The sequence below is a fragment of the Phaethon aethereus genome (genome assembly GCF_964289735.1).
Source record: "Phaethon aethereus genome assembly, chromosome: 6".
Classification (NCBI taxonomy): Eukaryota; Metazoa; Chordata; class Aves; order Phaethontiformes; family Phaethontidae; genus Phaethon; species Phaethon aethereus.
In genome coordinates, this window is record NC_138580.1 from 40,799,084 (window position 1) to 40,821,479 (window position 22,396).

The 22,396-nt window shown below is 50.5% G+C and overlaps 1 protein-coding gene across 3 annotated transcripts in view; it reads left to right on the plus strand.

Moving 5' to 3' along the window:
* The window catches only part of COL6A3 (collagen type VI alpha 3 chain), a 55,570-nt gene that overhangs the window by 24,403 nt on the left and 8,771 nt on the right, over positions 1 to 22,396 (plus strand). For 2 of the 3 annotated variants that reach the window (XM_082001760.1, XM_082001761.1), the window contains 30 exons: positions 865 to 1,211; positions 1,702 to 1,780; positions 2,133 to 2,278; positions 3,678 to 3,770; positions 4,198 to 4,251; positions 5,279 to 5,350; positions 6,328 to 6,354; positions 6,472 to 6,516; positions 6,623 to 6,676; positions 6,859 to 6,921; positions 7,330 to 7,395; positions 8,599 to 8,652; positions 9,325 to 9,360; positions 9,872 to 9,934; positions 10,238 to 10,300; positions 11,017 to 11,079; positions 11,721 to 11,783; positions 12,562 to 12,612; positions 13,171 to 13,206; positions 13,312 to 13,374; positions 13,514 to 13,576; positions 14,169 to 14,201; positions 14,308 to 14,344; positions 14,452 to 14,463; positions 14,627 to 15,120; positions 15,770 to 15,869; positions 16,360 to 17,058; positions 18,159 to 18,267; positions 18,945 to 19,225; positions 20,562 to 20,822. In XM_082001760.1, the coding sequence (XP_081857886.1) occupies positions 865 to 1,211; positions 1,702 to 1,780; positions 2,133 to 2,278; positions 3,678 to 3,770; positions 4,198 to 4,251; positions 5,279 to 5,350; positions 6,328 to 6,354; positions 6,472 to 6,516; positions 6,623 to 6,676; positions 6,859 to 6,921; positions 7,330 to 7,395; positions 8,599 to 8,652; positions 9,325 to 9,360; positions 9,872 to 9,934; positions 10,238 to 10,300; positions 11,017 to 11,079; positions 11,721 to 11,783; positions 12,562 to 12,612; positions 13,171 to 13,206; positions 13,312 to 13,374; positions 13,514 to 13,576; positions 14,169 to 14,201; positions 14,308 to 14,344; positions 14,452 to 14,463; positions 14,627 to 15,120; positions 15,770 to 15,869; positions 16,360 to 17,058; positions 18,159 to 18,267; positions 18,945 to 19,225; positions 20,562 to 20,822 (3,627 nt within the window). Of the gene's footprint in view, positions 1 to 864; positions 1,212 to 1,701; positions 1,781 to 2,132; positions 2,279 to 3,677; positions 3,771 to 4,197; positions 4,252 to 5,278; positions 5,351 to 6,327; positions 6,355 to 6,471; positions 6,517 to 6,622; positions 6,677 to 6,858; positions 6,922 to 7,329; positions 7,396 to 8,598; positions 8,653 to 9,324; positions 9,361 to 9,871; positions 9,935 to 10,237; positions 10,301 to 11,016; positions 11,080 to 11,720; positions 11,784 to 12,561; positions 12,613 to 13,170; positions 13,207 to 13,311; positions 13,375 to 13,513; positions 13,577 to 14,168; positions 14,202 to 14,307; positions 14,357 to 14,451; positions 14,464 to 14,626; positions 15,121 to 15,769; positions 15,870 to 16,359; positions 17,059 to 18,158; positions 18,268 to 18,944; positions 19,226 to 20,561; positions 20,823 to 22,396 lie in introns of all 3 variants that reach the window. The other variant, XM_082001762.1, reaches the window with a different exon arrangement.

Here is a 22,396-nt window from a genome sequence, read left to right on the forward strand (position 1 = left end):
CCCTCTGGCTTTTGAGCAGAGGCATCTCCCGAACTTCTGGAGAAGCTGAAGGAGAGGCACAGCAGCCCTGAGCTGAGCAGCAGCTCCAGCCGAGATGAAGAACCGAGCACAGGGGAAAAGCAAACCATTGCTGGTGGTAACTACGAGTGCTTCCAGAGTGCAGCACCAGTGTGATTAGTATCAAAGAAAATTCAAACACCTCCCTGTTTGAAAGCCCAAGGAGGCACAGAAGACGTTAAGCCCAGACGAAAGGCATCCAGCAGCTCCAGACCAATGGGCGGCTCGACGGCTGCAGGGTGACTCCGAGCCCAAGCTAAATGTTCCTGCAGAAAGGCAGACCGCGCATGGCCTTGTTAGCTCAGGCTGAGCAACTTCAATGCCTCTTTCTGCCCTAATGCCCAGCTATCCCATATAAATCCTAGCTACACCTTTCAGAGACTTGAGATCAGTCACCAGGTTGTCACCGTGACCGGAGGGTGGTCGCTTCAAGCACAGGCAGAAGGTGCACGCACACCGCGCAAGCACTGACAGGTTTTCCACACAGCGGAGAGAAGGCAGCAGTCTCGGCTGCCCGACGAAAATGCAAATTTCTGTCGGACTTGGTTTAGGCAGCTCCTCCCAATGTTAAGCGACACTTGCACAGGGGGGAAAAAAAATTAAAACTAATAAAATGCAGATTTTCCCAGGTTATCGTTGCTATGGGGAAAGGAAGTAGAAGGCACTTGTGTATCAAATGGTGGCAGTTCTTGATGCAGAGAGTGTCTTCCGTAATGAGTAACAGAATAATGAGGAAAGTCATTACTTGAAAAGCAATTGTATTGCTCAGCAGTGATGCTCTCCTCTCTTTCTGCATTTGCTTCTCAGATTGTGACTTAGATGTGATACTTGGCTTCGATGTCACGGATGTTGGGCCCGGCCAAAATATATTCAATACCCAGAGAGGTCTGGAGTCCAGAGTCGAGTCCGTGCTGAACAGGATAACACAGATGCAGAAGATCAGCTGCACCGGCAACCAGGCACCCAACGTCAGGGTAGCCATCATGGCCCAGGCTCGGGGGGGACCCGTGGAGGGACTGGACTTCTCCGAGTACCAGCCCGAGCTCTTCGAGAGGTTTCAGGGCATGCGCACCCGTGGGCCCTATTTCCTCACAGCGGATACACTGAGGTCCTACCTGAACAAATTCAGATCCGCGCCCTCCGGCAGCACCAAGGTAAGTCAAAACCAAGGCCACTGGGTTGGTGTTGGCCAAGAAAACTGACTTCTGATGTATTTTAGTTGGTAAAGCAACCGTACATTCGTAATACTTTTTTTTTTTGATTATTCATTAAATATATAAATTTATTCATAATACATTTGGTCACTTAAGCGCTACTTGTTTCCTGAACTCTCCCTGCATTGTCAACTGTCCTGACAATTGCTGAGCATCGCTGCAGCCGGTACCCGTGAGCACTGCTTGGCTTCCAAGTGTTGCTTTTCCAGATATTCCCCTGTTTGTGCTTTAGCAACAGACGCCCGCATGACACCATGTACAGAAACCTGGCACTGAAATGCAAAGCTTCATGGCCTGGAAAGGGCGTAGCAATTCCCCCGTCTCCTCTCAGATGAGCCATCCCTTGGAAGAAGGCCCTTCAGGTTGTACGTGCATTGTCTTTCATACCTCAAGTGTTTTGGGTCCTGAGACGAATTTGTTTCTTTCCCAGGTCATAATCCATTTTACTGATGGTGCAGATGACTCGTTAGATCAGCTGGAGGCTGCTTCGTCCGCTTTGCATACAGAAGGTAACTTTTTTAACCCTTCAGTTAAGTGGTTATTAGTCTATGTCAACATGTGGCCCGTTTTACAACCATTTCTCAGTAATCCGCCAGCTTTCGACGGTAACGAATGAGGATTTCATGATTTCTACACGCACTTGCTGTTCTTCCTTGCCTTCCTGTGGGGTTTAGCTGCCGGCTGGCACCCACGCGCGTGGGTAGCTTGTACCAAATGTGCTTGAAGGTGCTTGTTCTTGATTGAATACGCTCCGTTTGCAATCGAAGAGGCAGATAATGACCGGTCCTTACAGGGGAGGGTGTGCGGGCTCTGCCGGCTCGCTCCATCAACGCAGTCCCTTCTGCTTCCCACCCCCCCCAGGTGTCAACGCTCTCATCTTCGTCGGGCTGGACCGAGTGAGCAACTTTGACAAAGTGATGCAGCTGGAGTTTGGTCGTGGGTTCACCTACAACCGGCCGCTCAGGGTTAATCTGCTGGACTTGGATTTCGAGCTGGCAGAGCAGCTCGTAAGTAACTTGGCACAAGCAGCGCTGCCTTGTAATGCTGGAGGAAAGTCGACGGCTGGATCTCCCGCGGGGCTGAATTACACCCTCTTGGCTCTGGTCCTCTCCCCTCCCTACCTCACGTCAGCTCTTTTTACAGATGCCACAGCAAATAAAGTTAAGAGCAGCTCATGGCTCTGCCTGGTCTCGTACCACTCCTGGAGAAGCCCGACTCCAGCCAAGGCTACAGCGCAGGGGACTAGGTCGAATGGGATGGGAAAAGATGCCATCAAAAGCTACCGCGTCAAAAAGCCCGCCCTCCACCTATATTTACACTGGTTTTTTTTAACCTTACGGGTAACGCGCTGTCATGCCTCGTACCAAATCCCGTGCAGAAGCGCTGCTTTCTAGGTTTCTTCCCCCAAGTTGATACACGGCGTGTATTCCAGACATGCTTTTAACAGATGAAGGAGTTTTCCTTTCTTTTCCATCGATTTACTTCCCCCCCCGCCTCCCACCATGCATGTAGTCCCTCTCAAGTTCATTGAGTTAATTTGCCATCAACCCTGGTAAGTCCAGTTCCTCCCACCTTCACACCTGCTACCAACATTATTAAGCTCCTTTTTCAGCAAGTTTAATAAGATTGGGCTTAACCATCGATCCCTGTGGTAACCTTGCTGGGCCCTTCTCCGCAAATGAAAGTGCGGCCACTTGGGAGTGAACTTTGTTTTTTGGGATAAGAGCTAGTCTTCAGCCCATCCCCACGTAATTCAGTTGCCTAGGAAAATCCTTTCGAAATGTAAATGTGCAAAGCTGGCAGGAAACGTTTGCAGCCAGCAATGTACTTGGCAAAGAAAATGATTTTTTTTTTTTTCTTTCTAGTGGATGATGCAAAACCAAGCTGTGATTTCTCTGAACCCATATCTTTCTTTTTTTTTCTCTTTTCTCTTCTTCTGCTGTGTGCTTGCAAATTGTTCTCAGCCTGCGGGTTGCTGGTGAGCTACTCACTGCAATGACTTCCTTGTGGCTCCTTCCACAGCCTGGATTTGTTTCTTTGGAGATGAAGCCGCTCGCTTCAGTGACAAGCACCACTCTGGGGTCTGATCTCCTACGAAATGCCCTCTACGAGTTCTGCCCCACACAGTTCCCACTTAAACCCTTGCCTCTGATGCCCAAAAGATAACGTTGACTGCTGCTTCCTAACCATGCAACCCACCCAGCCTGCCAACACGTGCCTCCTCCTCCTCCTCCTCCTGCCGTCGTGGCTGCTTCAAGGCAGAGAGACCCCAAAATGCCGCCAGGCCAACGCTACGCTTGGCACAGCGGGAGTCCCGCAGACCCATGGGGTTGCAGGAGTTATGGCACTGGTGCTCTGCCAGGTTTCTAACACCTCTCCTGTTGCGTCCCGTGTGCTTTGCTGCAGGACATCATCGCGGAGAGGACATGCTGCAAGGTCCCATGCAAGTGCTCAGGGCAGAGAGGGGACAGGGGTGTGCCGGGCCCCATAGGACCAAAGGTGGGTCACTTCGCCTGGGGATGACGTGCAAGGTCAGTGCCCACCACAGCGGTGACGGGTGGGCGACATGCAGGCTGCAGACGCCGTAGTGGGTGACGCTAACAGGGAGGTCGTCTTCACTTACCCCCTGTTTTCAAACTGGCCCTGGAGCACGCACAGCGGTTGAGAGCTGCTCTTCTTCCCTTTCCTCGCAGCCTCTGCGTTGTAAAGCAACCAAGAGGGCAGGGCCGAGTGGCTGGAGGGAGGGGGTGAAGCATCTTGTGAAGCAATTTGGGGATGTCAAAGGGAGATGGTTTCTCTCATTAACTTGTTTACACAGATGAGCAAGCAGCTGCTTCCTGCAAACCTAGGGAAACCTGGAATATCAGTTTAGAGGGAAATCACAGAACTACAAAAGAAATGCAGAATCCTCTCTGTTGTCTTCTAGGGTGCCACGGGTGACCTTGGCTACGGAGGTTATCCTGGTGATGAAGGAGGACCAGTAAGTGATCACCCCTGCTCTGCACGGCACTGCTCAAATTAGGGACCTCACCATAGTGAAGTGTTTGGAGGAGTTGCCACTAAATCTTTTCTGCTGGGGACGTGGGGGTGGGTACAACAAGAGAGCAAGCAGAACTTTGTGTCTCCCCTACCTGATGGCCTGAGTTGCCGGTCCCAGCTGCTCCTGGGAGAAGGTCAGTAAGAAGTTCCTTGAGAGCTGGAGAAGGCATGATGGAGAGAAAAACTCCCGTTATTTAACGTGACCCAGCTCTGTGCTATTCCTCCAAGGCAGGTGGGAATGTTTGCAGCTGGTCCCAAACACCTGTGAGCAGGGCAGGGTGTTTAGGAACACAATGAAATCCCCAATTTCATTAAAGCTGCAGCCGATGCCAAAATTATCCACATCAAATGCAGCTGAAAGATTTGAGTTAGTCCAAGAACGAGACCACGAAGGGGTGTTTCTATCCATCACAGTGGCAGACAACATGAGTCCCATGACTTCTTACTAGCACCGTTTCATCCAAACTCTTACTTCATGGATCCCATGTCACCCCTGGAATAAACAACTCCCCACGCATCACGCCCAGGAGGTGAAGCCGAGGCCAAGGGGCCGGTGGTGCTCGTCGCTTTTCCAATATCACAGGCAGGGGCCAAGTGCTGCTGTCAGATATCGCGTGCAGCGCGATGTTGTCCCGGGGCTTTAAGGTCGGGATGGGATTAGACGTCTCCGCAGACCTCTGAGGGCTTTGTCTTGTCATTTTGGAAGAGAAGTTTTATAAAGCTCTTTCATAGCTGAGAGTTTGGCAAGGATCCTTCTCAACAACGAGGAGTTGCAGTTGACCTCTGTGGGATGAAGGCTGTGGGCAGGAGATGGTGGGGTGGCTGGACGTTGGCCTTTCAAAAACTGGTGCTCCATTTGCTCCTGTGCTTCCAAGCTACCTCCCGCGCTTGCTCACGCACGCAGTTAGCTGAAGAAACACGCTCCGCAGGCAAACCCTGACCATCGCATTTTCCCCTCCGTGCAACAGGGTGAGCGTGGACCAGCGGGTGTGAATGGGACACAGGGTTTCCAGGGATGCCCCGGACACAGAGGAACCAAGGTACGTTCAGAGGGAGCCTGCAGAGAGCAGGCCCAGAGCCCAGCTGGTGGGAGTCCACCGAGGGCAGCTCCTGCTGCTTTAGGATGTCACGCAACAGCCGCCAAGTCCATGCGAGTGGTGGTGTCCACCTGGCCAAGCACCAAGGCTTTCAGCAGGCGTCATGGCTTTGACGTTGCTATGAAGAGCAAAAGGGCAGCCCCGTGACCCAGGCTCAAGCTGCATTCAAGGCTGATTTATTTCCTTCAGTCTGGCTCTAGGGGAAAGACGTGAGAAGAGATGGATTTGTTCTTAACACCAACACCGAGGCGTGTGCGCGTCTTGGCCCAGGGCTGGGGCAGCATGTGGATGGAAATCTGCTGTTGGGGAGGAGGGAGGAAAAGTGAGCCATGGCTGCTGCCTTAAAGAAGAACCTTGAGCAAATGGTTCAGGACAGCAGCCGTGCCACAAGCCAGAAAAGGCGCTGAAACGTGTAACATTTATGGGAAATATTCAGCCATATTAAGGGGATGTTTCCTTGCCATTTGCTCTGACCACCGGATCCGCTGGCAGGGAGCGGAGGCGTGCATGGATCAAGCCCATTAGTTGCAGCTGAGATACTGAGTCTCTTTAAAAAGCTGTCCAGCCTTGGACAAGGGCACCGAGACTGGCTCTGGATTCATATAAAAATGGGTGCAGGGAGAAAAGACAGTCGGTGGAGAAAGAGCTGTGGCTGAGAGAGTAAGCTATTTTATTGGATCAGATGGCTAAACCCCCAGACGCACACATTTTATCTTGGCACGAGGGTTGAGGAGGCAGCTGCAGAAGAAGATGGGCATAAGAGAAATAAGGGACAGTCGAACCCTGGTGCAGCAAGCCCCGGCTGTCCTGCCCTGGTCCTGGATCTGGGTCTGCCTCCAAGCACAGCCCCCCTTCCCCACTGCCTCCCGCAGCGACCGACTGGGCAAAAGGGAACTAACTCCCTTTTCTGATCTCTTTAGGGTTCTCGGGGATTCCCAGGAGAGAAGGTATGGAGCTATTTCCTCACGCCGTGGCGGCGCGCGTGAGCGTATGGACGCATCGGTATCCCCCTCCCCGTCCCCCTTTCCCTCGGTGAGCATTTGCCCCTCACCTCTCTTCTGCAGGGTGAACTGGGAGAAATGGGTCTGGATGGCATTGATGGCGAAGAGGTCAGTAATTTTTGATTGCTCTTCTCTTTATAACGAGATGTTTCAGTGAAGCGTCTAAGCGGCGCCCTGAAAGCGGCAAATATCCTAAAACATTTTTCTTTTTCAGGGAGACAAGGGTTTGCCCGGCTCCTCTGGAGGGAAGGGATACTCCGGCAGGAGGGTAGGCTTTTATCTTGGTTATGACGGGGCTAAACGATAGTGGAAAAGTGGATTTGAGCCAGGGGAGAGCGGAAAGCTGCCACGCTCCCTTCGGGGCTGAGGACCCGGGCAGAAGTGCCCAGCAGCAGAGCGGCTTTGGGCAGGCAAGGGTTGCTCTCACCAACTCCCCGTCTCTTCCCGCAGGGTGATAAGGGAGTTAAAGGCGAACGAGGAGAACGAGGTGACCGTGGGCTCCGCGGAGACCCGGTAAATATTGCTAAGGCATCTTCTCGATTTTCCACCCGCTTTCCACCAGTCCTGGGGGTCATCAGCAAGCATGCTCTCAGGCTTATTAAAGGCTGCTTGACCCGGGAAGGTACAGAGCAAGGACTCGGAGATGACATCTGGGTAACACATGCCTCTTGATACCAACCTGTCAATCACTGTTTCAGTATATCAAAATTCCCCTTCCTCCTCTTCTATCAATATTACTACTTCTCAGTTGAAAAGCTGTGTCTGTCTGAAAACAGCAATAACGCTTCATCTAATTCACTCAAAAAAGACAAAAAAAGAGAAAAGAAGTGTTGGTTCTGAGCTATAGCAGAGCAGTTTATGGTGTCCGACTTTCATGTCCCACTTTTACACAGATGTTTCTCATTGCTCTATTGCTTTCAGGGAGATTCCGGAGCTGATAATACTCAACGGGGAACCAGAGGCCAAAAGGGTGAAATTGGACCAATGGTAAAGTTTCTTTGTTCTCTGTTGTTGTTTTTTGTGTTTTACCATAGGATGGGGCAGAGAAAGTAAGAAAAAAGGATGCTGCCAAAAAGGTGCACGTTTCTTAGACTCACCATGCCTTGTCAGATGGAATATTCTTCCACCGGAAAATGTTGTTGGTTTGCAACCAAAGCATTCTCTGGGAAGACGTCAGTTTAGAAGATGTTTTGTGTAAAAAAGTGCTTTTTAAAAAAAATATTATTATTTTACAATGCCTTTTGGGATATTGTCACTGAAAACAACTTTGTACTTGGAAATTAACTTCATATGTTCTTGCAGGTCACATACAAAAGCAGAGAACTGTTTAGATGATACCACATCTGAACATCCTGATTCACCTGAAACCTTTGAAAAAAACAAAAACAAAAACCCCACGTGCTCCTTGGAAAATTTCAAACGCCATTTGTTTTCATATCAGCTCAGAATAAAAATGCATCGCAAAATGTCACAGAACCACCTAGAATCACAGAATCATTAAGGTTGGAAAAGACCTTTAAGATCATCAAGTCCAACCATCAACCCAGCACCACCATGCCCACTAAACCATGTCCCGAAGTGCCACGTCCACGCGTTTTTTGAACACTTCCAGTGATGGTGACTCCACCACCTCCCTGGGCAGCCTGTGCCAATGCTTGACCACTCTCTCAGTGAAGAAATTTTTCCTAATCTCCAGTCTAAACCTCCCCCAGCGCAACTTGAGGCCATTTCCTCTCATCCTCTCACTAGTTCCTTGCGAGAAGAAACCAACACCCACCTCACCACAACCCCCTTTCAGGTAGTTGTAGAGAGCGATAAGGTCCCCCCTCAGCCTCCTCTTCTCCAGGCTGAACAATCCCAGTTCCCTCAGCCGCTCCTCATCAGACTTGTGCTCCAGACCCCTCACCAGCTTCGTTGCCCTTCTCTGGACACGCTCCAGCACCTCAACATCCTTCTTGTCGTGAGGGACCCAATGTCAGAAGGCATTTCCCAAAGAATGGGAATGTCGGCTTGCTCGAGCTCAGAAACTTGATGGAAAGTCTCCATGAGTTGTTAGTAGGATTTCCACCAATGTGGCAATATCAAATAACTTGTGTGAGAGCACGAAGGACCCAATTTTTGAGAACCGGACCTATTTTCCTAGTGCCTGCTCATCTCAGGGCGCTCACCTGAGTTTTGCTTTTACCTTAGGGAGAGCCAGGACCGGCGGGGCTGGACGGCCAAGACGGTGGAGTTGGGAGGAAGGTGAGCTGCCTCTCAGTCAGCGGAAGCTGAGCTTAGATTGACAATAACTTTTCCTCTCCTGCCTTCCCACGTATTTTGTTCCACAAGCGTTAGGAGTTCAACCTAAAAAAAAACCAAACCCCCAAACCAAACACAAACCAAAACGCAAAAACCCTCAACAGGAAAATGGCTGGTGGATCGCTGGCTTGTATAGACTTCAAAGGTCTAATCCTGAATTTATTCCCATGCAAGTAACTCAGCGCTCAGATCAGTGGAGCTACACCCGATTTACTCTGGTGTACGCATCTGCATTTGGCTGCTGGTTTTCAGAAGGCAAAAACCAAACCGGAGCTGGTGCAGCTGGGACGTCTGGGGATGCATCCCCTGCTGCTCCGCTGCTGCCTGTCCCTCGGGACGCGTGGCCCAGGGACCGCGGCACGCTCCTGCATGCCTGAGGGAGCAACTCACTCATGTGGTGGAGGCTTGGGGGATGCGAGGAAGGAGAAAACACGCCAAAGTCTGATTTAAGAGAGCTGGCCGTGTGGATTTCCCTCTCCCTCTCGCCCCAGTAGTTTAAAATATTCAAACGCCATTTTGGGCTAAGAGAAGAGGCGATACACAGATCTGAAAGCAATAGAGAAATGTGTGCTTTACGTACTTGCGTAGCGAGTCTCATTGCCTCTTCGTTCGCAGGGTATGACGGGACGAAGGGGACCGATAGGAGTTAAGGTACGTGGTGATGGGGACAACACCTGGGGCTCCTGCCACACCACCGCCCAGGCAGCCACAGCACCCAGAGGGATGTGCCAAGAGAAGAGACATGCAGGCTTTGCTTCTTCCTCTCTGTCTCCTCTCTCCCCCAAATTTCCCTCCTCCTCCTCAGGCGCATCTCCCCGTATGCTCCTTGCTGGACTTGGTGCAAAACCGGCCGTCCACGTGCCTGGGGCTGCCCCTCCTCTGCAGCGTCCCCCGGTCGGATGCTCCATCTCCGCGTGCGGCCGGAGCAGTGTATCGGGACCAACGCACAAAGGAGATTGATGCCTGTTGATTGCAGGAAGCAAATTACCTCACCAGTTCCGTGCTCGTTCTCTGCTCTAACCATATTCTGGAAAAAAAAAACCCAAAGTGTTTTTCCCTGCTCTTTATGCAGCTGTAAATGCCCTGAGATCTCGCTCCCCTCCCCATGGTGTTGACCACGTCCCCCCGTGCTAACCTGCGTTGTCCTATTTTGCACTTCAAGGGTACCAAGGGCTCTCTTGGTCAAGCGGGGCCGGCTGGAGAACAAGGCATGAGAGGGCCACAGGTCAGTGAGCTTACAGTGATCTTACCTCACGATGCTGTTGCGTTATTTCATCACCGTTGCTTCCCCCAAGAGTCTCAGCAGCGAGGACTGTCGGGATTTGGGTATTTTTGGGTGTGCTGTGTGCTGGCTGTCCTGGCCCGGGACATCCAGCCTGACATTGCATTCACAGCGCCCACGGTGTGACGTGCTTGAAAAAAACACCTCTTGGGTGCTGTAGCGTTCGCTTTCCCTTGCGATCTTGCGTGGCACCGCTGTGTTTCGGCCCAAACGTCTTGACACAGTCTCTCGTTTCTCCCCACACAGGGTCCGCCCGGCCAGCTTGGCACGCCAGGCATCAGAGGAGAGCAGGGCGTTCCTGGACCCAGGGTAAACCCTTCTGCTGCTTCTCAGCCCTTGACTCAACTACGCTCGTCAAGAATATCTCACTGAGCTAATACGACGCAGCTGATGTGTCTTTCCATTCCCCCCCTCTGAGGCTCCAACTCTGTTTCACTCTCTAACACACCCTTCCAGTATGATTCTCCTCGCAACTTACGCTAAAGACTTCTTGACCAAGAGTTACAGAAAAGAAAGAGTTAAAAGCAACCACAAAGGGGTCAGGACTTCAGCATTTGGCCCGTTATGGTTCGGGATCTTAATTAAAGAACATCCCTGAGTGACCGGCAGGGCATCCTCCATGATGTTTCAACCTCTGAAGCCAGAGCATGACCATCTCACATGCTTGCTGGGGGACTCCCATGCATTTATTCCTCCCTCCTGACACATACCCCAGCAAGACTTGTGGCCATGAAGCTGGACACATCTTGCATTTCCCCATCCTGAGCAGGACTTACACCTGCCTACACCTTCCCCAGGGGGATTCTCTAGGGACAATATAAGTTGCTGCTGACATTTGCATTGAACTGACCTGGTCCTTCAGCTCTTCCTGACCGTGAATTAGATTTCTGAATTTCCTAAGGTGCTTTGAGAGGCACCAGCCCTAGTAGTTAACACATGATTTCTATGGTCACCCAATCCCCTAGTCTCTTCCACCCAGTTTTCTTGACAGGTTGCCAACATGCCTTTCCTTGTTTCTGTTCCAGGCCGGTAGTGGACCACCAGGAACTCCGGGAGAGCGGGGCAGGATCGGTCCGCTGGGACGAAAGGTACGTCTTCACGAGCATTGGGCACCAGCAATTAAAACAGCAATGAAAAGCTTCTGGGTAGGAGTGAGCTTAAAAAAATACTTGAGATGAACCTTTTGGATCGAAACGATCTTGTTTTCACCGGCTTGCACAGTGTGGAGTGGAGCAAGGTCTGTGCTCCCGTTTCATTGAAGAGAGAGGCAAAAGTAATTGAGTAACGGAGATTCCCAAGTAATTTTCCAGGGCAGATTCTCAGCCCATGCCCGTGGTTGTGCTGGATCTCCCCAGACCCTCCATATGCTTTCATCTCTCCAGATTCACACGCGCTGGTTCTTTTCCAAGGCTGCTCCGCTGTCCATTTGCACCGGCACAATCCCCAGAGCTTGGGAGCTTTCATGTTTTCAGCGTTTACAAAAAGCAGACACCATCCTGTGGTGGGAGCTGGCTGGTCTCCCGTGTCCCATTGCTCGGCTTTCCTGAAGTCACTAAAGGTCCCACTAGAGAGCGAGCATTTTGTGGCATTGTGGGTCCAGTCACGACTTTCTGCTGCAAGGACCACTGCAGACTGGTCTGTGTAAAAAAAAACAGTGCTGACAGGGTGGGAAAGGCTCAGAGTTGACTGGAGTTTCAGCACATGCTTTAATAGATGCTCCTGTTTTCAGGGTGAGCCTGGAAACCTTGGACCCAAAGGGCCAAATGGACAGCAGGGCCCACGAGGAGAGATGGTAAGTGTGGCCATGCGCTCACACCTTTAAAGGTGCTGGGCTGAACCCTCTCCTGTGGCACATGGGCCACAGCCCTTTGCAACAAAGGGTTTAGCTCCCCTGCGGACTTCTCGTCCTCTGTAGTACAATAAGAGAGAGGGAAATCCACTTTATGTCTTCAGCTGGCATGAGTGTAGTTGGTCCCTTCGAGGAGGTGAATCGTATTCACTTGAAAAGTGACTTTTAACATCTCAGAGATCAGCCTGCAGGGCAGAGGCTGTCCCAGAGTTGCTTGGCCTTGTCTTGGCTCATTGCATGAAGCATGGGTAGACACCTTCAGCCGACCCCGTGTGCTAGTCCAAAGTAACCTATAAAAAGGACATATGGACTAAGGGAGCGCTTTCATGGGTCCTGATTCTCATGACTTTGTATAATGAGGAGCCAACCGAGGAAAAAAATGGTTTGTGCAAAGCAAGGGAGGACAAGCTTGGGTCAGGCAGAGCTGTACGTACCCCCTTAGCATTGACTGACCTCCTAACCTGCTCCCCGTTGCTGACTTCCACCTGGGTTTTACACGCTATATGTGTATGCTAAGCAGGTTTTAATTCAGATTTTTAGTTTTGGCACCAGCTTTTTGTGCTTTTTTTCTTGCAATAATTTAATCTATAGAAGGACTTCTCAAAGGGCCTGTGGCATCAGTGGGTTCTTTCGACTGATGACGAAGTTTACCTGTGAACCTGTGAAGTTTAAGCTATTCACATACGACTGCATATTAAAGACTCTAGCTTTCCAATTTCAGGGTGATGATGGACGAGATGGAATTGGTGGCCCAGGTCCTAAAGGCAGAAAGGTAGGTGTATGATCAGCACGCCCATCTACCAACGTGAGTTACCAGGAAGAGGAAGCAGGAAGTAGGAAGGAAGTAGCCAAGGTCTCCAGTGCAGATGGCCAAGGGCAGAGCCTAGGTGAAGACAGATACATACAGGGACAAAAACCATCCCAATGTGTATCCTGGTGAGAAAATCGGGCAAGGCTCTTCAAAACTTTCCCCTCTGCCTTTGTCTGGGTTTTGACTACCTAAAATCAGCTTCTCCAAGGACGAAGCATAATGGTTTTGTACCATTTATCCAGAGAGTCCCATGAATGCCTGTGCGACTTTGGAAACAATGCGCCAGCATCTCTGACAGCTCCTCTACAGTTGCAGGTAGCCTTAGAGGAGCAACCAGACCTTAAAAATAGTGGCTATTTGCTTTTTATTAATCACGTGAGGAACAAAATTGCGAAATGTATTTGCAGTCTTCTCTCTCTTTTCCCTCCATCGTTCAGTTCCTTCAGTTGTTACAGATCTGCCTGCAGAATCAGGTTCGTTTTCTAAAACACATTCAAATAAACCTTTATGTTGTTTCAGGGAGAACGCGGCTTCGTAGGCTACTCGGGGCCCAAGGTACGGTGCAGCCCATGAGCTATGCATTCATTTTCCAAGCAATGTAGCCATTGCCTATGGTCCTGTGCAGATTTAGTGTTACCGTTTGCGTTTCTCCCCAACCAGGGTGGACCTGGTGACCGCGGTGGTGCTGGAGGCCCCGGCCCTAAAGGAAACAGAGGCCGCAGGGTAAGTTGGACCATGACACAATTTTTCCCTTCTGCCATGAACAGCCTGAAAGACATCTTCTCCCCCAAGTGTTGACCCATGATCCTGGGAGTCCTCCTGCAGATGTTCATGGAGTTCTCTGCTCTCGCTCTCTCTCTAGGGAAATGCAGGAGATCCTGGGACACCTGGTCAGAAAGGAGAGGTTGGATACCCCGGACCATCTGTAAGTGTTCATTGCATTGCTGCTTGGAGCCTCTGGTTTTCCCCCCTGGAGGGACTCCTGATTGCTTCTCTGAGAAATGTGGTGGTCCTTACTGGTGCCAGGGGTTGAAAGATATGTCCGTCATCATCTCCTGCTAATTTCAAGTCGGGCAAATTCCTCTTTATTTGTCTTGGATGTGTCTCTATAAATTCTTAACTATCTGTTTATCACTGATAAATATTCACCCATTCTCAAACCTCAATGCAGAGCAGAAGGAAAAAGGAAAAAGTCAAGAGACAGGCTCTTATCAGGCACTAGGATTTCCCCATGGCAACAAGTCACTTAAAGTTCCTTCTAGGAAGTTCTCAGCTCTTTGTCATTTATCACCCCACGCAGGATATGGTCCATGACCAACTCTGAATGGCACAGAGCACCCTAGAAGGGCCAAGGTGACTTGGCTTGCTTTGCAAATGAATCTAGAGCATTGTAAACATCCCTTTGGGGTTTGGCCTCAGCTAGGTTTACCCCTCACATGGGAAAACATTTCCCCCTGTTGCTGGAAACACAACTGAAAACAAGCATTGCACGCAATTTTTCTTTATTTTTTAAACAGGGACTTAAAGGCGATAAAGGAGAATCCAGAGATGTAAGTATGGCATCATTTCTCTCTTGTTTTAAAATACTCTTTTGTTGGCTGTGTCACATACCTCTTTTTTTCCCTTTCTCCCTCCCTTCTGTTTTATTTTCTAAAGCAATGTGCACTTGTGCGGAACATCAAAGACAAATGCCGTGAGTACATCAGTGCTTTGCTAATTCCCTGTCTCTACCCCTATATGCCCACCATGTTACACGAATGGCATTGACCAAACTGCTTTTTTTCCCTGTCCTTTCCACAGCTTGCTGCTACGGTAAGTCACCTTCAGTCCCTTAAACCCCAGTGTGACTGCATGCCAGAATTGTTAGTCTCCTCACAGACGTGGTATGAATGATTTACCACCTGCTGAGGACATGGTCCTTGCACCCTGACAACTATCTGGGGCACTATTTGTTCCCAACGCATGTTTTCTGCAGGTCCCAAGGAGTGCCCTGTCTTCCCAACCGAGCTGGCCTTCGCTATCGACACCTCCTCGGGCGTCGTGAGAGATGTTTTCAACCGGATGAAGCAAACGGTACTCAGAGTGGTCAACAACTTAACCATTGCCGAAAGCAACTGTCCTCGGGGTGCCCGAGTGGCTCTGGTCACCTACAACAATGAGGTCACCACAGAGATCCGCTTTGCTGATGCCAGGAAGAAATCGAGCCTACTCCAGCAGATCCAAAACTTCCAGGCAACCCTGACCACAAAGCCACGCAGCCTGGAGACCGCCATGTCCTTCGTGGCCAGGAATACCTTCAAGCGTGCCCGAAGCGGCTTCCTTATGAGGAAGGTGGCTGTCTTTTTCAGCAATGGGGACACGAGAGCCTCCCCGCAGCTCAACGACGCTGTGCTGAAACTCTACGATGCCGGGGTCATGCCCGTGTTCCTTACCACCAGGCAGGACCAAGTTCTCACCAGAGCGCTGGAGGTTGGGGTCACTTACCCTTTCTTTCATTTTCCGCCCATGACCTCAGTCTCATTCGCGGGGGAGACTGATAGCGTTCGCTCCTGCAGGCAGCGGTTGGCTTCCACAGGCCTTTCAAGCGCTTAGCGCTGAGAAAGCACTGCTGGCCAAACTCATCCAACATGTCTATTAGGAGAGAAATCCGAAACACGGCGCATGCTGTGAGACGCTAGTGAGGTTGTGATGGGTCATTCGTTCCCCAGACCATGGCTCCAGGGTGCCAGGTGTGGTACGAAACAGAAGACAAGACAGTCCCCATAGCGAGAAAGGTCTGACAGAAAGGCAAAGGGTGGGAAGGCAGAAGTACAGTAGCTTTGTTGGCAGAGGGAAAGTGGACATACAGAGATTTAAAGCAAAGAAAAAGCCCCAGGTGAGCACGCTGAGCACTGGTTCAAGTGCCTGACCCTTTTCTCGGAGGTTATGTCTCTAAACTAGTCCCACTAACTGATGTTGGGGGCATTGGGCCGCTCCAAATAGGATCCACCAAAAGCAGCGTGCTGAGTAGAGAATCTCGTCTTAGAGTTGTGGATTGCCCTCCCCTACTTTACTTTGAGCGGAAAATAACAGAAGGCAGCGTTACTAACACCATGTTTTTCTGTTTGCATCGAACCAGATCAACAACACAGCGGTAGGACATGCAATTGTTCTTCCAACCAGTGGCAGTCAGCTGAATGAAACTATCCGGAGGCTCTTGACTTGTCACATTTGTCTGGGTAAAGCATCCAATTTCTCCTCTAGACAGTGCCAAATCCTTCTGGTAGCGCAGCAGTCAGTTGTCAGTGGTGCAGAAGGGAAGCCCAGTTGGGAGTCAGCCCTTCTGCTGCTGAAGACAAGGAATTCATATTCTTAGGTTGAGCAGAAAACATTGGCGTTGTGAATGAGGCTCACTGGGCGTTCTCCACTTTGTAAAGGGAAGCTCCTTTTTTGGCTGGTTCCCACTTTTACAGCCCAAATACCGATAACGAAACACTCTAAAATATGGCCTGCTGCCATTTATGACAGAGCGCTTCAGGGATCCCTTTGGACAAAGGAGCGCGTAAAAATACTAAATGCATTTGGGATGAAATGACTTTGGTATCGAGTAACGGACCAGCGAATGTCCATGGCTTGATAGCATTTCATATGACACAAGAGATTTTTATAATGCTGAGGGAGGGTCGTCTTCAGTTCCTCCAGGTGAAACCTACTGTATTTCTTCCCTAGATGTGTGCGACCCCGATCCCGTCTGTGGTTTTGGTAGTCAGAGACCTGTATTCAGAGACAGAAGGGCAGCCCCAACAGATGTAGACACTGACATAGCCTTCATCATGGATAGCTCAGAGTCCACCACCCCTCTGCAGTTCAGCGAGATGAAGAAGTACATTTCCCACCTCGTAAGTAACCTGGAAATCAGCTCTGAGCCAAAAGTATCTCAGCACCACGCAAGAGTGGCAGTTCTCCAGCAAGCTCCTTATGAATACGAAACCAACTCAAGCTTCCCACCAGTAAAAACTGAGTTTTCACTAACCGATTATGGATCCAAAGAGAAGATCGTTAATTACCTTCACAACCAAATGACCCAGCTCCATGGCACGAGGGCTATAGGAAGCGCAATTGAACACACAATGGCTCATATTTTTGAAAGTGCACCAAACCCTCGGGATCTAAAAGTCATAGTTCTGATGATGACTGGGAAAGTGAATAAACAAGAACTTGAGTACCTGCAGAAGGTTGTTATTGATGCAAAATGCAAAGGGTACTTCTTTGTTGTCTTGGGCATTGGCAGGAAGGTGAATGCCAAGAATATCTATAGCCTAGCTAGCGAGCCAAACGACGTGTTCTTCAAACTGGTTGATAAACCAGGAGAGCTTCATGAAGAGCCCTTACTACGCTTTGGGAGACTACTGCCGTCTTTTATCAGAAGTAAGTATAACGTCCTGCAGCCAAAGTATTATGGAAGGGGCAACACGTGACCTCAGAGGGGTCACTCTGCCAGGTTTGGCCTACCTGCCTGTTGGTTGGGTGGGCTCTAGCCTGACCATCTCTTTGGGCAGTGAAGCCCACTGAAGTTAGTGTCTTTTTGTATGTTCTACACTGCTTGGTCTGTTTCTTGCTGCTCATAGGTCTACCTGCTTGAATATGTCTGCTTTTTGTGCACTTTGGCCTCCCTAGCCCATCCCATGCTGTCTGTTGGTCTGCCAGGTAGAGTTTTCCCTTCCATCTGGTTTGGCTTGGTCTCCACGGGCTCACCTGTGAGATTGAACCTAATCCCGCCTGGCTTGCCAGTCTCATCTGCAGTGTGTCCCACAGGGTCTGGTCCTGCTGGGGCTCTTGGCCCTCTGCAGCCTGCTAGCACTTCCCCCGAGCTCCCTGAATGCCCAGCCAACCTCCCTTCCCAACTTCAGCACAAACATCATGTCTGGCGGGCATTTGGACGGCTCAGGCTGAGATCTGGGGTGTGCTGTACGCGGATTGAAGGACCAGATGAACAGGATTCTTTTCTCGGGGATAAATAATGCTGCTGCGTTTGGCATGTGCAGATTGTGCTTGAAAATTTGCATCTCAGCTTAGAACCACCGATTCAGGAATGTCTTGCACTAAATGGGAAGCAAACACGAGCACATCTTTTCCCTGGAAATAAATGTTTAGGTTTTCTCAGATTGCTTTTTCCATTTACCGCTTACAGAGGTCCTGGAAACTTCTAACTCTTGAAAAAATATTAACTGTGTGGTTGGAAGTCCCTTCTTGTAAGAAAGCTGTTTACCTGTGACGGACTAAGACACACAGCCCTCTGGTATCTTGTCGTTACTGCTCTCGTGTTTGTAAATTGGAATAACAAATCTCCCAGCCCAGGATGCTGCGGTAACCACGCCAAACGTCAAGAGATACTCCATAGCTTTTATCAGAGCAAGCAAGAAGGGAAGAGTTTGTTGGTTTTTTTTAAATCAAGAAGAAATATATGTAACGTGTCGTTGGTAAGTAACCACCATCTTCAACGCCAGTGATGCTCTCTCCATCTCTAGGCGACTCTGCGTTCTACCTGTCTCCAGAGATAAGGAAACAGTGCGAGTGGTTCCAGAGTGACCAGCAAGCCAAAAGCCAGAGCCCCGGTCACGCCGGGCACAAAGCAGTGTAAGTAGCGGTTCGTCTGTGAGAGAATGAGCTTCGCTAGCGGGCTGGCTGGAGGAGAAGCCTTCACTTCCCAGTCCCTGTCTGGAAAAAGAAAGAAAAAGCAACTTCAACGATAACAATCAATCAGGATTATCAGCATTTCACTAGTTCCTTAAGTGCTGCATCAAACGAGCAACAGATTTATCTGCTAGAGAAGGGTAGACAAGAACACAAGGTACAAGACAAGTAAATCGTTTTAAATTTGGGTAAAAATTCCTATTTATATATGTATAAAGCATATGAAGGAGGTATATGCTACTGCCATCATGCAGGACGGAAATTCCAGAAATTACTATTAATTTGGGGTTTTCCTCTCAAAAAAACTATTTTCAGAGGCTGGGCTGCCCTGGACTATCTGATATTGAGGCTCCATCATAGAATATATCTCAATATTTTCTGAACGGCAGTGAAAGCTTGTGTCACCAAGACTGGCGTCTAGACTTGTGCCCCAAGCGAGAGGCACTGCCCCGCAACGCTTCACCCCCCGTGGCTGTGGGCATAGCGAAAGCCGACAAAGGCTATTGACCTCAGGGCGGGTGGTTCTTGCCAACGGTTTCTATGCCAACTCATTTCCACCTCCAAAATTCTGCTTATATAGGGGGGAAGAAAAGCTGTATCAGCTGCTTTTGCTTTGACAGGTACGTGGCACCCAACGCGACCACGAGCCGGGCCCTCGGTGCCAGCACTACGGCCAGCGCGAGCGTCAAGCCCATCGCGAGCGCCAGCGCCCGTGCCAGAACCACCACCGCCAGCACCACGGCCCAGACCAAAGCCACTCACCAGACCACAGCCAGCACCGCGGTCCAGGCGAACGCCACCGCGCAGAGCGCGCCAGGCGCCGCCGTCCACACCAAAGCCACCGGCCGCGCCACCGCCAGCACCACGGCCGCCGCGGTGGGCGGCAGGAGGAGACAAGGCGGTACGTGAAAGGCTCTCCCCGCGTGAGCAGCGCCTCTCGCTTCTCCGTACCACAGCGGGTTGTGGCTTTTCTTCCTCCCCGGGAGGATGATTCCCATGGGAAATGTCACCAAGAGGCCGAATTCCGTGCTTGCAGAAACAGGTTTTAGGTGCAAAACTGGAAGTCTGCACTGGGGGGGTTAAGGCTTTGTCTATTTTTGTTGAAAACTTTGCGCAAAACCGGGTGGGGGACAGGCTGCCTCTTGGCAGGATGTCAAGATGTCAGATGCCAAGGAGGACATCTAAACGTGGGACAAGCCATCTACCCGCTGCCTAGCTCGGTAGTGCAGCGACAGAGCACTTCTCTGTCTAGCGTGGCCCGTTTGCTTTCCGTCTTTCCCTTGTAGCGTTACCCCTTGGCCAAGTTTTGCTATTTATGGTGATTCATCCAACAGCATTGTCCGAATTCTCCGTCAGGTAATACACACAGTTCTGTTAGTTCATCGCGGCATCAGTGTGGAGACCCCCTTGGGCATGCCAAAGCTCTTCCCCGTGGGCACGGTTCACGTAGAGGAGTTTTCCCGTGTGTTTTTGGAAGGGGGTGCAGGCAGCTCTGCACTAGCTGGACAAGCAACAAAGAACACGTTGTCAAAGCACAGGGATGCTTAACCAGTCAACGAATGCACGTCCCCGTGTAAATAAGGAATAAAAAGCAATGAATAAAAGCCATCAGCTTTTGCAAGGTTAATGCTTTCATCTTGGGGGGAACAAACATTTCTGGGTGTTTCTTGCTCCACTGTTGCTTCCAAGCAGCGTTTATAAAGGTCCCATCCAATACTCTGCCGTAGCTGGAAAACCTTTCCCTAACAGCTTCTTTGACCAGTCTAAGGTTCGACCTTAAGCAGGCTTTGCTCGAAGATCTTCAGAAGTTCAGGGAGAACTTCAGCAGTTCAGGGAGTTCATTGCACCCTGGAGAAGGAGGTTCTGGCTGGACACGTTTACAGTTGTTGGGAAAGTTGTGCCGGGAATCACATTTCAGGCTGTGTAAATCTCGTAAAAAAAAAAAAAAAGAAAAAAAATTGCTTTGATTTGCTAGATTGCAGCAGATTATTAAAAAAAGAAATAAACCATTTGGTAAACCGTCTAGGCTATGAAAAAAAAGCCTCCCAGCAGTGTGCTGGGTTGGGCATCTGGGATAGCAGAGTCACAGCCTGGTTTGCATGTGCCACAACTGGCTGCAGACAAATTTATTTGCTGTGGACTGGGAAGGAGCTCCTGCAGCACTGAGACACTTCTTCCTTGAGGAAGAAGTCCTCTTCGAGTCCTTGCTTAGCGCTCCTTCTGATCTTGCGTTGCAGCAAAGACCCATGACATCCAGATCACAGACGTCACCGAGAACAGTGCCAGGCTGCGCTGGGCCAGCCCCGAGCCACACAACGCCTACGCTTTTGACATCACCGTCACCTTGGCGCACGACCACTCTCTTGTGCAGAAGCAAAACCTGACCGGCGCTGAACACGTCATCCGAGGGCTCAAAAGCGGACAGAAATACCTTGTCGTCATTACCGGCTACCAGAAATCCCAACCCAAAGTAACCTACACAGGGACATTCAGCACAAGTAAGTACCTCTTGAGAAAAACACATCAGCTTTTTTTTTTTGGAAAATGGACACAAAAAATGGGGAAAAAAAACCATGTAAGGGATGGGGAATCTGTTGGTATCAACGATCATCCCAACCGGGGCAACGCTCAGTTGTGTCGTTGCGTGTCTGGCATCCTCCAGACCAGCAGCCAGACCTGGTTGCAACTGCGTTTCCTTGGCAAATGCAAGTTGACACTCCAGCGGTGTTAAATCGACACAGATTGTGGGAGAACTAAAGCCAGTCCCAGAAGGGGCTTGTCTTATTGTGCTTGCAGGAGGCTTTGCACAATGCGTCTTGGTGGGGTCCAGCCAGCATTGCTGTAATTAATAGTAAGAGTCAAACTGGGCCAACACGGAGTAAATTCAGCCCAGCCTGCTTGCAAAATAAGACAGAAAAGCCTCTTCCCCGATCGCCATTTCCATAGCCACCCATCTGCTCCGCGTACTCTATTGTCAAAAAAACCTCACAGAGGAGAGATTAAACGGAGGGGTTGGTGCTTCGAGGATCCGAGCTCCCTGTGTACAGCTCACATGTAAACCTCACCAAACCCCGTGGCATGGCTGAAAGTTGCTAAGACACAGCCAATTTTTATTTTTTTTCTGTAGTTTGGCACAGAGGTGGCTTGGCTTGGTGGTATGGAGAAGTTTGTGCTGGTCCTGCCAGGGCTGCATCTGGCTGCTTCTGGCACTTGGGAGCCAATTTCGGTGCCCACGGAGAGCCTTTCCATTGGCTTCAGAGGGTTTGGATCAGGTCTGAAGTCTCTTACCTTGGCGAGCAATAAATGTGCCCACAAAAATGTTGAGAAAAGACATCAATGTGTAGAAGTAACATTTGCATGTGTTGAGCTGGAGCTCTCGATGCCCAGGGAAGCTGCATTTCCCATACAGTACGTCTCAAATGGGCACAAACGGGTCAGGCGGCGGTGATTACACCTCCGCCCACAAGCTGTGACCTGTACGCTGGGTAGCACTGTCCCCTTGACCCACACCCTCACCCTCCACCAGAGAAAAGCAAACCCAACCCTTCCTGTGGCTGCAGCCCCCTCCTGCTCTCCAGCCCCACAGAAAATGAGCCACGGTTTGCCCTGGAAAGGGGCACGATGCAATACGGTGCAGTCATGCAAGGCATGATGCAATATGAACCACGTTCTCCTTTCCATCACAAGGGATTTCCTCCCCTGGTGACAGCCCTCAACAACGTAGCTCCTAGAGGGATGTGAGGCCGTGACGGGAGGAGTGTGGTCAAGGAGAGGCGTGCAATGCATGGGCAGTCCTTGGGGGCTGCAGGGGAACAAGAGAAGATCCATCGTGGACTATTTGCTGCCCTGGAGGATGCCTTTTTTCCCTGCCCTCTCTAAGGCCAGAGGAGCAAAGCTAAACCACCTACAGAGAGGCCACGTCTGCTCCTCCAGAGCCCTCCAGCTGCACGCCGTGGGGTGAGCAGGAGCCACCCAAGGCCGTCGACGTGGAGTCCTGGGGACGCTCCTTTACGGTCACCCCCGAGGACGAGCCCGACCGTGCAGCAGAGCCGCCGGCTGGGGAGAGCAAGGC